General features: G+C 37.1%; 1 protein-coding gene across 2 annotated transcripts in view; it reads right to left on the bottom strand.

The window, feature by feature from the left end:
* Positions 1-15,063, bottom strand: part of SMARCC1 (SWI/SNF related, matrix associated, actin dependent regulator of chromatin subfamily c member 1) — a 121,802-nt gene that overhangs the window by 71,863 nt on the left and 34,876 nt on the right. For both annotated transcript variants that reach the window (XM_043885208.1, XM_043885209.1), the window contains exons 9-13: positions 12,249-12,374; positions 9,193-9,314; positions 6,316-6,440; positions 5,127-5,186; positions 688-725 (exon numbers count right to left, since the gene is read on the bottom strand). In XM_043885208.1, the coding sequence (XP_043741143.1) occupies positions 688-725; positions 5,127-5,186; positions 6,316-6,440; positions 9,193-9,314; positions 12,249-12,374 (471 nt within the window). The remainder of the gene's footprint in view (positions 1-687; positions 726-5,126; positions 5,187-6,315; positions 6,441-9,192; positions 9,315-12,248; positions 12,375-15,063) is intronic.

Genomic DNA, 15,063 nt, shown 5'->3' with positions numbered 1-15,063 from the left:
AAAAAACAGTAAATGTCACTATGGAGAAGTTCTGTGACTCATTGAAAAAGAAAAAAGAGAACTATTCATTTTCAGCATTAAGGAAGTTATTTCAAGGAGCTTAAGGATTAGTTACACATCTTAACAAAGAGATTACAGCCTGAATAAATAGTGGGGCCATTTATTTAAAGGGAAGCAAACCCTGCCTGAAATCCAACATCATCCAAGAGCTTAATTATTCTTGTCTCCAAAGCAGAACCGATGTAACATGAAATAACTGTAAAACTCAGAAGAGGGGACGAGTGTGATCAAAAGCTTCCTCAGCCGTGGCCTGGGGCTGCACTAACAGAACAGGGAGTGAGAAAGTCAAAGCGAGGCGCTGTCCCTGCTCACCTGGAACTCTGTGCAGCTGGTCATTCACACAAAACCAGCAGAGAAATGGAACCAGAAAACACAGCACATGAGAAACGTTTACCTGGGAGAACGGCAATGTCCTCTTGCTAACATTGTAGGCGGTCAAGAAAGACAAACTATTTGGCGGGGAGGGGTTGTTAAACAGAAATTTAAAAAATCAAAAGGAAAAAAAAAAAAAATCAAAAGGATCTCAGAATATTTCTAAGGACACTTGCAGTTCAGTATTTCTACTGCTGAACACATAGGACCCTTAAGAGTTACCGCTGCACCAGGCTTAACTAAATAAATCATTACCTTTCCTCCTGTCGTGACTGTTTCTTCATCCTGCTCATCTGCAAAATCAAACATGGAACTGATTTAACAGGTAAATGCTCTTTGGATTACTTGGAAACTTTAAGGTTTAAGGAAACAATACTGGACAGAGACAAGGCAAAAAGGAGAGCATTAATAAAGCAAATTCACTGTGAATAATTCAGTAAATGAGATCTGTACACAGGAGCATAGAGCTAAGTAAAAATTCAAAGCACAAATCATTAAAGATTTCCAACAATAGGGAATTTATAATTAATTACTGCTTGGCCTACAATCTTAGTCACGATCTTACTTAATAACAGGTAAGGGACTTGATTAGTGCTCCGGCCTCCTGCGGTTTAGTGAAACAAAGTAATGACATTTTGGCTCCCAGAGGAAATGAGTAAAGAATGAGGAGTAAAGATGGAGGTGATAATCAATCCCTATGGACAAAGTTCTGGTTTGTCCATATAAGAATGTTTATATACCTTGAGGATAGGGACTCCAGGACCTAAATGCTAGCCTTGCAAAAGAACAGAGGCAAGTCCAGGTATAATTTAAATAGCTGACTTCCACAACAGAAAGGCAGGTAACTTTCCACAGCGGAAAGGGTGAGAGGTTATGGCACAAATAATTACATTACTAACTTCCTGTAATATTTTTAATATAATTATTCTGACTCTTGGCAGTGATGAAGCACTGTAAAGCTGAAGGAGAATACAAGGAAGCCATCTTTTCAGTATTTTGCCATTATTCATTCAACAAATATTTCTAAGAATCTGCTACTTTAAAAGCACTAAATATAACTGCTCAGACTAGGGGTCAGGACCTCTAGCCCACAGGCTAAATCTGGCCCACTGCTTGTTTCTGTAGGGCATCTGGGAAAGTGACTGGGTGTGTTCCTAACCGACAGTTAACCAATAGGAAGGGTGGTGCACTGTGCCTAGACCGTGGCACAACACAGCTTGTGATAAATTTCTGCAGCCCGAAATTTTGGTGTTAGGCAGAGAGTACCCTACATGACCAATAAAAACACTGATCTTGGCCTCTCAAAGGAGCTTCTGTGGCTGGAAACACTGCATGCTTGCAGCCACAGGAAGCGTGCTCTGTGCGACCCCTCGGGTGAGCGAGCGCGCGGGAGGAAGCCTGCACACAGCCTCGGCCTGCGTCATCTTCCCTGACGACCTGCTCGTGCTGCCCATGTCGCTCTGATGTGTGTCAGCTGCGGGTACAACTAAATGCTGAGTTCCACCAGTCCTTCCAGACAATCTCCAAACCTGGGCATGGTCTTGCAGATTCCTATCTCACCTTCAAGTGAAGAGTGATTTTTGCATTTCTGAATGATGAAATATAAAAAATTAACTGAAATTCAAATTCAGTGTCCATAAATAAAAGTTTTATTGGAATAAGCCATGATTATTTGTTTATATATTATGGATGGCTGCATCTGTATTATAATGGCAAACTTGACTAGTTGTACCAGAAACCTTATAGCCCAAAATGCCTAAAATATTTACTATCTGGCCCTTTTTAGAAAAAAAGTTTGCCAACCCCTACTTTAGAGGATATAAATATATCCTTTAGACGATATAAATATAGTATTTTGACAGGTAATAAGGAACTAGCATTCCAACATTTAACTTAATTTTATGTATTATCTACTTTGCACCAGTCACTGTCCAAATGTTAAAGACACAACGATGAACAAGAAAAAGCCCCTGTATTTATGGAGCTTACATTCCAGTTATGACTGGCAGGAGATTGAAGTGAAAATAAAAGATATCGAATGCTGACAACTGCTATATGGAAAATAAAAACAATGTATTTCAGGGAGGAATTGAGTGGGTAGATCTTTCAGAGCCTATATACAGGGAAGCCTCTCTGAAAAGGTGACATTTAAGCTAAAACTTGAGAGAAGGACAAAACAAGCATTTCACAGAGAGAAAGAAGCCAAATCAAAGGGCCTCAGGTGGGGATGTACCTGATGACTTCACAAAACTGAAAGACCACTGTGAGCATGAGAGAGGCTGAAAGAAACGAGCAGACTGCAACGAGACAAAGTGCTGCACCGCCGACAGACCTGGGTCCGCATCTGTGCTCTCTCTCTTAGGAGCTGTAAGCTCAGGAATGCTCCTGAACCCCGGAAGTCTTCATTTCCTAATCAATAAATTGGGGCTAACATGGTTTTATGCAAAAATGCAAACATATATAGAATGACACCTGACATGTACTCATGTAACATAAAGACGGACACTGTTCCTTGATTTTTAAATCAGAAACAAATAGCCACAAAGAGGTAATGCGGTAAGTTACAGTATTACCAACATTAGTCCTCCTACTCTGCACAGGGACTATTTTTTTCTGAGGAAGTGACTAACAGAAAGAAATCTGGGTAAAACTGTCAAAAATGAACTTCTGTCCTTTGGGTCATAGTAAAGCAAAGGATAATCAACTTCTCACTAGATGCTGGCAGTACAATAATCAAATTATACTATTTCATTTTAGTTTAACAGATTTCATCCTTGAGGGAGTCTTGGTACCCAATGGAAAAACATTTCTGATAATACAATATACTGATTCCTAGATGATAATACAATATACTGATTCCTAGATGATTCCTCCTGCCAGGTATGGGCAAATGCACTCTCACCTCAGACCCTGGATACTGACCTTTCAGAGATCTCAAGAAAGAAATGACTGGGTATACTTAGCTTGGCAGCATATAAGGCAAAATATGGGTCAGTTAAAACAATGAACAACTCCCAGTTGATGGATCAGTCAGGTTATAGCCAATGCAGAAAGTCAAATGTTTAAATAATCCTTGGGAAGCCTGTTGGTCCGTGGATGAAAAGTCAGGACAGAAACTTCAGATTCCAAAGAATCAAACCCTTCAGTTATGGTCAGCAGCATCTGCAAGCACAGCCCTCCTGACTGAGACCTCAACCTGCTCACTAACACAAAGGGAAAATCTCCTATACCTAGCACTAAAACTCTTTATCCAGTCGGGACCCCAATCTTTCCCTAATCATGGCTTCAATTTGACTCCTCTTATAAAGTCTACTACAAAACTACTACTCAACAGACACCTCACTTTTAAAACAACAATTTTCTACTCCCTTAAAACTATGGAATAATTCTTTTTAGGAATTTAACTTTTAAAATATAAACTAGCATTCTGTTTAACAAACTGTCCCAGTGAAGATTATTCAAGTCTTAAGAATATTTTACACTGCCACAGTACTGAGAATATAGAACAAAATACTGTATATCATTAGCTTTTGTGTTCTTGGCCTTTCAGTCAGTGAATAAGTGATGGTTATAAAACAGACAATATAAATTTATGGACAATGAAAATTATTACTAGCTATTTAAAATCTATATTCTGTTACTAATGTTAAAAAGTTATGAAAGAAGCATTTTGATAGTAACTTTATTTTGTTGACCTGATAGCACCTCTCCATAAACTGTCATCAGGACAATTTTCTGCTTTACTTTCAACATAATCAAAGCCAGAATCATCCATTGATGTCCAATGACAGGCTTGAAGCCAGAAAAAGCAGGATGTATTTAGTGAAATGAAGTAGAAAAACGCTCCCCAACACCCACTCATATCTGCCATCAAGAATCACAGCAGTTAATCTGAAATACACAATTCACCTGACTAGGAGAGAGGAAAGCCAAAACTCTTTTCCCACATAAGGAGATCTTGAATATCCCCATTAGGTCTAAAATTCCATCAATTCACAAATTTAATATATACTGAAAATACCAGGATCCCCTTTGACTTTCACAAATGAACAAAGTAATCAAGATCATTACTTCATACATAACTTTCACGAAAAAGATGTTTCAAACTATTTTTAAAAACTGGAACAAATGACTACACTCTTTTCTACCCTCACAGCACATCTAAGAGTTAGACGTTACTTGTGAAAATGTACTCGATAACCTGAAAATACAGTAGACGGATAATGTGACTCTCACTTTATCCTAACTGTTAAGGAAACTTTCTGTTGGGTTACAAGTATTAACAGTCAACAGATTTTTGTTCTGAAGACATAATCAATTTGCACGTATCATGAAACAAGTATTTCAAGGCAGATTATAAAAAGTGCTTTAAAAAAAAAAGTGCTTTAACTACAACCGTTTCTTTAAAACTCAGATATTATGATTTAGGTATCATACTACCACTTTTGCTGGTTTGCAGGAAAACATTATGCTGAGAAAAAGAAATTCCTAAGAATGCAAAGAATGGACCATAAGAAATTAAATTTCCTAATACAGGAGAAAACTAAACAGCAGTGGCACTAACACAGCCACAGTAAGTATCTGTGCTGGAAAGCACAGCAACTAAAGTGACACCGCTCAGTGAAGAAAGGATTCGCAAAGGAGCTGACGTATCTGAGACAAAACAACATGAAACTACAGATTTTGATTTTTACCTAGATCTGCCACAGTTCCTCCTTTAACAGGTGTATTTTCACTATCTTTCTTTGGGTTTACTAGAAAGAAAAAAAAAAATCATGTTTTAAGGGGAAAGTTCTACTTGTTTTTAAGAAAACAGAATAGAAGATTAAAAAACACATGAATCTCAGGGCAACTCTACTGTCATTCAGTACTCACCTTCAAGTAACTATCTTAAGCTCAGCTAAGAAATATTAACACAAAGTAACGACTATATTTTGTATTAATTAAACAAGCAGAACTCTTCTGTCATCATAAAAGTAAACAGTACAGAAATATACAGAAAACCCTGAAAAGAACCTTTTAACCCCTTTATCAAAAGCATGTTTTATTATTTTTTTGTATACTTGTGTATCCCCATTTGTGTGCCATTCATTAAGACAGACAAATTGAGGGAGCACTGATACCTTTCACATCTATGGAGACTTGAAAACATCCTGAGGGTTTTAAATCTTACAGGTGTAAAGTTATCATACTGTGCTTAATCCTTAGTGTTGTTTTTATCTCATGTTATAATGCACCTATGTATCTTTCCATGTATTTTTAGTTACATCTCCTTTTTTTGTTCTTTTGGCTTCACCACAAGGCGTGCAGGATCTTAGTTCCTCAACCAGGGATCAAACCCTGCACCCCTGCAATGGAAGCACAGAGTGTTAACCACTGGACGCCAGGGAAGTCCTCTTTTATTTTTAAGAGCCTCTGTGTCCATGAGTGGATCATAACTAGCCCTATGTCAATGGAAACTTAGTTTATTTATCTTCAATTTTTCATTACTCTGTAATCAACATTCTTTTATACTTATTTTTACATATACATGCAATTATTTAATAGGGATTCTGAAATTAAGACTGCTACTGGATGTATACTTTTTTTTTGGCTACACCACGCAGCAAGCATGTGGAATCTCAGTTCCCTGACCAGGGATTGAACCTGTCCATGTCCCCTGCATTAGAAGCACAAAGTCTTAATCAGTGGACTGCCAGGAAAGTCCCTGGATGTACCCATTTTAAAATTTAAGAGATAGCCAAATCATGTTAAGTGGCTTCATCAATTTATACTTTCACTGAGAACTAGGGACATAGAGCAAGGAGAGGATCATCCCATGGCACTCCTGAGAGTGATTAAATCACATCTAACATTCTCATGTCTACCCAAAAGGATACAAACCATTCTTTGGAAGAACCACTTCCTCTATGTTGGGTACAGGTGTTGGGTCTTCCATGTCCTTGGTAAGATCTTCTTGCTCATCTTCCTCTTTCTGAGTTCTCCGCTTCCCATAAAGACTAGCTTGGCTAAGACACAAAAAATATGTGAACACAACAAGACTACAGCTACTTATAGCAAACAATTTCAGAGATTTTAACTACATTGTTGGAATCTATGCTCAGAATCACTTTAAGAGACAAACATAAATCCAAACAAATTAGATACATTCCCCAAATTACATCTAACCTGTCAAAAGGAAAATAAAAATTACAGGGCATAAGAGATGGCCACAGAAATCCTACATTTCAAACTGCAGACAGTATCCTAAAAGGCAATTACATCAGTGTAGCAAAAAACCCTCTGCTATGGAAATACAACAAGTATTTTAAAGATCATAAAGAATCACACAAGAAATTTTCTCGAAGATATATACAACTAACTGGGTGGTTTGGGTTTTTCTTTTGGTTTGTTTGTTTTTTGTATTCTTCCTGGCTCTGTATCATCCAAACACCAGGAACTGCAAAGTAAAATCACTAAAGGCAGTTCAGTTCAGTTCAGTCACTCAGTCGTGTCTGACTCTTTGTGACCCCAGGAATCACAGCACGCCAGGCATCCCTGTCCATCATCAACTCCCGGAGTTTACTCAAACTCATGTCCACCGAGTCAGTGATGCCATCCAGCCATCTCATCCTCTGTCGTCCCCTTCTCCTCCTGCCCCCAATCCCTCCCAGCATCAGGGTCTTTTCCAATGAGTCAACTAAAGGCAGACTTAATATTTAAATTTGTAAAAATTCCCATTGCTCTTTCATCAATTCAAGCAAATCAACATCTATTTTTAAAACTAACACACACAAGAAAGCCTATTTAAAGTTCACACAAGAATGGACTGATTCCTTATCTTGAAGAATTACAGGATGAAAATCATGAACTTCCTCATTCAATGTGATGTGTACTGACACAAAAAAAGGAATACAAGAACCAAAAAGGACCAAAAAAAAAAAAAAAATACCACCTTCAGAGAGAGAGTCAAGTGACAGTTAAGCTAAACCTTGGGAACTAAAACAATTCACTAAAAAGTTGGCAGTGTTTCAGGATGATGAGTAAAAGCATAAGGAAAAAAAATTCTGTTTTGGGCTAGTAATTTAGAATATACTGACAAGAAAATGAGAACGGAGAAATAGAGTGCAGACTCCTCACACTGCTGAGAATGCACACAGCTCTCCTTCTCCAGGGACAACATGGTGGCACAGCTGAGACTAAGGTATACAGTGTAAAGATGATTTTTAAAATAAAAATCATAGGACAGATTTTTAAGCCTATGAAATTAAAGGGAGCAGACAGAGCAAATACTTTAAAAGCAAGAAAAGATGCGAGGAAGATGAACATAACAAATGTTAGGAAAACAGGTTTCAAGATGTTTTGATTAGATAAGAGTATTCTAAGGGGGAATTTAAATGAGCAAAGTCCTGCTCATTAGAAGGCAGATGCATATATTAAAGGACATACATACATTTATTTTGGGAACGTCAATGTGGTGGGTTTTATACTCAAAAGAGGGACGCTTCCCTGGTGGCTCAATGGTAAAAAACCCACCTGCCAAAGCAGGAGATGTGGGTTCAATCCCTGGGTTGGCAAGATTCCTGGAGAAGGAAATGGCAGTCTAATCCAATAGTCTTGCTGGGAAATCCCATGAACAGAGGAGCTAGGCAGGCTACAGTCCATAAGATTACAAAAGAGTTGGACATGACTTAGCGACTATAAACAACAATACTTATAGTAGAAGCTAAATGCCACCACTGTGAGTTTCCTGGACATAACATTTTAGTTCTGTGGCCACTCCTATCCTAGTAGCCCATCTTAGGTCATAAAGGGAAAAGCAACGTATCAATTTCAGGCCCCAAAACACTTGGAAAAGTTGTTATATTACAGGTAGCTCTGAAATCGCTGAACATCAACAGTATATTTCAGAATTTATGAAACTTATTTCCTAAATTTGTAAGTTTTGGAAATAAGGTTACCCTCCTCAACCCCCAAATAATCTATTTTAACAACAAATACATGTGACTTCACAAAAATAACAAAAATCTTTTATGTATCTGTGACCAACTCATTATCATTATTTATGAGACTAAGAGTTTCTTAGATTCTCTAAAAGCTTCTACACATGTTTAAGAATGCTTCAAGTAACCTTTCAAGAAATAATGTGACTTAAGGCATGCTCCGGGCAGCAAAAGGCAAATGTGGCTAAAGAAAGTCACAAAAGGAAACTAAAGGAAAGAAGATATTGGCACTGTGAAGATATACTTGACAATAGCCAGAAATTCAACTAATTCACGACCACATGAGAAGAATAAATTTTGGAAACTCTCATATTCTAAAACTAAACTGTAACCTTTAAGAAACTGTTTAAAATATATTTTGAGCTAGACAACCCTGAAATTATTAAGTATTTACTTAATATACATTTATTATGCACATAATATATACTATGTACTATGGACCATCTATTATCTACTTCAGGGCAGGAACTATACAAGGTCTTTAAAAGTCTCACTTAATCCTCACAAGAACCTATTCAATAGAAACCAAAACCTCCACTCAAGCAAGATTCACTATGTGACTTACTGAACACGGCACTACACTAAACATGCAGAACATAAAACAGAGGTTCCCTTCTCTGTAAGTCACTTGGATCACATACAGAACCAGCTGGTAAAAACAGGGAAAGACAGTACCAAGTCAGACATCCCTACAGCCAAACACCCAATGTAAATGAAAACTCTGGGAAGTCCTTCAGAGTCTGTTTCAGGGCCTCTTGCATCACGGTGCCGCTCTTACCCTTTCTTCCCACTCTTCTTCCGGGATTCTGTGGGTGTGGGGGGCGGAGGGGAAGGTGAATGTTTCCTCTTTCGAGCATTAGCTGATGCTTTTCTATCTCTTCTCTCTGGACTTCTGACTGGCTAGGAAGAAGGAAATGGAAATAAATATCAGCCAGCTTTGCTGATGCCTCAGTTTCCACAAATCCTTGTCCAAAACTAAGATTTCACAAAGAAAATATCAAACCTACTAGCTCAGAGTAAATGAAAGGCACAACATGAAGCATCCTGGACCATTAGCAGTCAGAAGACTTTCCCTATCTTCCAGGTGACACACCATCGATAGATATGTAAGAACCATTCCACAGGGATTCAAACTACGCTACAGAACAGACATGCTCAAACCCCGTACAACTAAAAACTGTTTCTGTTCAAATTCTGTGTCGGGCGGGGGCGGGGGAGGGGGGGGAGAAGAGAAGGGAGGGGAAACATTTACAATAACCACTGGAAAAAACATGAAACACATGCTATTAAATTAATGAAATACGAAGACTGGCTGAATAACCATGTGAAAGAGTACCAGAAACTACTCCTAGTTCATCATTAAAAGAAATAGATGATTCAAAAGAAGTAAAATTTAATAAGATTGCAAGTTTTTATTTAAAAGCCAACCCACAGGAATAAAACTATTCCTGTTTGCAGATGACATGATCTTACATATGGAAAAAGAATCCACAAAAACACTATCAGAGCTAATAAATGAGCTCAGTAGTTGTAAGATGGGCTTCCCTGGTAGCTCAGCTGAAAAGAATCCACTTGCAATCCAGGAGACACCACTTCGATTCCTGACTCGGGAAGTTCCCTTGGAGAAGGGATAGGCTACCCATTCCAGTATTCTTGGGCTTCCCTGATGGCTCAGACGGTAAAAGCCACCTGTAATGCGGGAGACCTGGGTTCGATCCCTGGGCTGGGAAGATTCCCTGGAGGAGGGCATAGCAACCTACTCCAGTATTGTTGCCTGGAGAACTCCCATGGACAGAAGAGCCCGGCGGGCTAGAGTCCATGAGGTCACAGAGAATCGGACATGGCTGAGAAGCTAAGCACAGCACAGAGTTGTAAGATATCCCATAAATCAATACACAAAAGTCAGTCTGTAGGTGATAATTACCAATTTAAAAGAACGGATCATAATAAAGAAAATACACCTAAAATGACCCAAAGTACTTATCTGAGGTTAAAAAAAGAATCAGAGATTAAAACATCAATTAAACATCAATGTCCTCTGGTACCCTCACACTCCTTACAACTATCCATTTCCTTTCAGAAGCTCTGTAGCATCAAATTCAGAATGTGGATTATCTTACAGGCCGATCAAAGAAGTTTTTGTTTGTGGCCACAACCAAATGGCATACAGGATCTTAATTCCCCAACAGGAGACTGAACCCATTCCCTCTGCAGTAGAAGCACAGTGTTTTAACCACTGGACCACTGGGGAAATCCCCTGATCAGAGAAGTTTAAAAGAAGATCTAAGCCACATATCTCTGATTGTATAGTGGGAAGTTAAAGTTTTAAAGGGGGATATTAAATTAGTTTTTATATAATCCCCCCTAAAATAAGTGAATAAACAACCTAATTCTGAGCAGGAGTAGATCTGAATATGCCAATTCAATAATGTAGTGTGGAAATCAGAGTACTTTCAGTAACAAAAGACTCAGCTTGAAATACATTAAGGAGAAACAAATACATAAGCATATAAGTGAGATGGCTGAATGGCAATGCTGACTCAATGGACATGAGTTTGAACAAACTCAGGGAGACAGTGAAAGGCAGAGAAGCATGGTGTGCTGCAGTTCACGGGGTTGCAAAGAATTGGACATGACTCAGCAAATGAACAACGTAAGTGGGGGGAAGAGTAAAATTTAAAAAAAATTTAAGTCAAATTCCAAATAAAATAGGAACAAATTAAAAAGATATGAAAAAGACTCAGCTTTTAAATATTTTTTTCTTTTTTTAATATTTTTTCTTAAAAATAAAGAATCTTCAGTGTGTGACAAACAGTTTTGGTTAAGAAAGTTTCAGGGCTGAAAATAGGTACGAAAGAACTGTATGTTCTAAATTATTTGTTAAATGTATTATGTCTCCAGATTTTTTTCAGAAAACTAAAATACAAGACAAAAAGCAAAAATGTTAAGTGTCCCCAGCAAAATAGACATCTGGACTCACAGGTGTCCATCTGAAAATGTCATAACCCAACATGAACACATGTCAGCCTTCTCTCAGACTCAAATGTTTCTCTAGTGACACACCCACTTCTAAACTTGCAACTTATAAAGAAACATGGATAAATATTTAAGTGGCTTAAGGATTAAGTGTTAACTGTCAAGTTTGCCCACCTCCAAAGAGAACTGAACTATAATTTTTGAGACCTTTAAGGCCTACACTTTATTGTGTGTGCTAATTCACTTCAGTCATCTCCAGCTCTGTGTGATCCTAGACTGTAGCCCACCAGGGTCCTCTGTTCATGGGGTTCTCCAGGCAAGAATACTGAAGTGGGTTGCTGCACCCTCCTCCAAGGGATCTTCCCCACCTAGGGACAGAACCTGTGTCTCTTACATCTCCTGCATTGGCAAGTGGGTTCTTTACCACTAGCGCTACCTGGGAAGCCCAACAAAGTTATTAAAAAATACTAAAATTAAATCAGTTTTCCTGTGGAAAATGATATTTAGTTTACAAAATTCATACTCAAGATCTAGAAACCAAAATCAGTTGTACCACCTTCCATACTGCATGACCCACTTTAAACCTTAATGACTCTCTGAGACTATCATGCTCCTTTTTGGGAGATGCCAGCTCCTGAGATGGTCGTTATGGTCATTTAGTAACTTTTTCTATACACCTGATGGCTGATGAGCCTTGCTTTGTACGTTAGTTGTTTTTTTTTTTTTTTTTTTTTTAATTTTTTTATTAGTTGGAGGCTAATTACTTCACATGTACGTTAGTTTATTAATAAGATTTGATAAGATACAGGCCAAGGAAGAAAACACCAAGAGGAAAAAAAATGGCGCCAAACCAAATACCTCTTCATTCTTTGTTGAAATTCGCTGACGAAAACTCACGGGCTTCCTGTTCTCATCCACCTCATAATCCTCCTCATTCATCCATTCATTGAAAACATCAGTGTCCAAAATCCATTTTGCATGAACCTAAAATCACATCAAAGCATGAAGAGCTACACAAGTAATAAACTGCTACAGTTTTAAAGTACTCAAAATGAAATAAGCTGATTTATTATACTTAAAGCTTCAATTACATATAGTTTAAAAATATGACTATTAATGACTTATGAGTGGCAACTTAACCATTGTCTAATTTTTATTCCATATCTTTGATTGAATAAATAATAAAAAAGCATCACAAGTTTTGTGTGCACTGAGGTTTTGATAATCAAGACCCCTAAATTTTATAATGTCTTTTTATTTGATTTTATTAGGATAAAACTGAAAAATAAAAGTGAAGACATTTAAGGTGTTCACTGTGATTTGACGTATGTACACTTTGTGAAGGATTCCTCACCCCCAGTGAATCCATCACCTCACATATTTATCTCACGTGTGTGTTGGCATGCACATATGAGAACATTTAAGTCTACTCAGCAAATTTCAAGTCTAAAATACACTGCTTTCTACTTTTTTCATATTTGACATTAGCTCCTCAGACCTAATTCATCTTACAGCTGAAAACTGGTATTCCTATTTCTCTTACTCCCCAATCCCTGGCATCCACTTTTCCACTGTTTCTAGGAATAAATTTTTTTTTTAGATTCCACATATAAGTGATACCATATGGTATTCGTATTTCACTATGTGGTTCATTTCACTAATCGTGGCATCTTTATCTTCACAAAAATCAGTGACAAAAACATTCAAAAACAGAAGGCCCAAGATAATCATTTCCTTATGCATAAAGGATATCTCTATATTTATACATTCAGTAACATTCTAAGTAATTACAAAAGATAAATTTTAGATAAATTTCAAATTTTAAATGTCACAGCATTTGAAAACGTACTAGTTTTTCAAAGTACTGAAAAGAATATATATATTTTAAAAGCAGAGCAGAAGATTCACATTGTACATTCTTTACTATCCAGAAAACCTTGGTAGAATTCTCTTGAGAAAGTATGTTAGGACAATATGAACAACTAACAATCATCTGTGCCAGTCATTCTGCTGAACACCTTACAAACAATATGATCTCATTTAATCCCTCTAAAGCAATGCAGGTTAGCCTATCCAGTTTTCCAATCAGCAAAAGGGGCAGAGTGTCAGTAAGCTGCCCACTTACTTACCCTACTAGAGAGAAAACTTGGATTTGCACTGAGTTCTGCCTAAGCTCTTAAACTACTATCCTCTATTAATCTTTCTCATAAAAATACCTTCGCATCAGAATAATATAATAGGTTGTACAATCTTACATAAAACTAGCCCAGTTTCCTTACCTGTAAAATGATACTATGGTAAAATGCTATCAAGCCCAGTCCTAAACTTGTGATTTAGTTTATAAGTTCTAAACTTATATGCAGAGTACATCATGGGACATACTGGGCTGGATGAAGCACAAGCTGGAATCAAGGTTGCCAGGAGAAATATCAATAACCTCAGATATGCAGATGACACCACCCTTATGGCAGAAGGTGAAGAGGAACTAAAGAGCCTCTTGATGAAAGTGAAAGAGGAGACTGAAAAAGTTGGCTTAAAACTCAACATTCTACATGAGAGAAGACAGTTCGTTTTCTTTTTCAAGTTTTCAATGAAAGAATGGTTTGGATATAACCTCTTAAGTTACCTTTAAAGGTAGTTTTTGTTGTTGTTTTTTTAAATCATCTTCCCCGAAGATAATGGGACAACGCAAATATAGAGGAAATTGATATGCTTTACTGAGGGGTCAGATAGTAAACATTTTAGGCTTGCAAGCCATATGTTCTCTAGATCTATTCAACTCTGCTGCTATAGTGTGAAATCAGCCACAGAATATATATAAATGAATGGGTTTGGTGATCTAGTAAAATTTTGTATGCAAAAACAGGTGGCTTTAATTTACCCAAGAGGATACAATTTGCCAATCTTTGTCAAAGGGAAACATAGTTTTATCCAATTGATACTCCATATACCAGACTTTAAGTAGAGGAAAAAATTTCAAAAAGTATAATTACTAAATGATTATTCTGAGATGATTAGTGAAATCTGAAGAGAATTATACAACTTTACTGATATAAAAGATCTAAATAAATAGGGAGATAAATTGCTTCCACAAATTGAGAGACTCAATACTGTAAAGACGTCAGTTCTCTCCAAGTTATTCTATAGATTAAACGTAATTCCAATCAAAACTTCAATGAATTTAATTGGACCGCAACGAACTGATTCTTAACTTTATACATAAGAGCAAAGACCCAACAGACTCCTGAAGAAAAAAGTGGGAGTACTACTCAGAACAAATCAACTAATTAAACTTCATAACTGCCAAGAAACAAACCACGACTTGTATAAAAGCTTACTTTTGACAGAAATGGCATGGATCATTGGGAGAGAAATCCAGGTTCAGTATTTTCCCACCTTGAATGGGGAGCTGATCTAACACCACATTAAGAAAAAATCTTTCCTACATCATAACATGTTAAAAAATTAATTCCAAGAAGATTAAAGATCTATATACAAAATGCAAAACTAAAGAATAATTTTTAAAGATGATATAGGAAAATATCAACATGAGCTCAGTACTGAAAAACAAAAAGCTAAGCTTACTAGGAAAATCTATTTTTAATACACGTAACTGGTGACATAACCATGCATATTATTATGCAGAGTATCTAAATAACATCCACAAAGAAAG

This window comes from Cervus elaphus, chromosome 24, assembly GCF_910594005.1.
Source record: "Cervus elaphus chromosome 24, mCerEla1.1, whole genome shotgun sequence".
Classification (NCBI taxonomy): Eukaryota; Metazoa; Chordata; class Mammalia; order Artiodactyla; family Cervidae; genus Cervus; species Cervus elaphus.
Note: the sequence above shows the minus strand (reverse complement) of the source record. Positions and strands in the feature narration are given on the sequence as shown.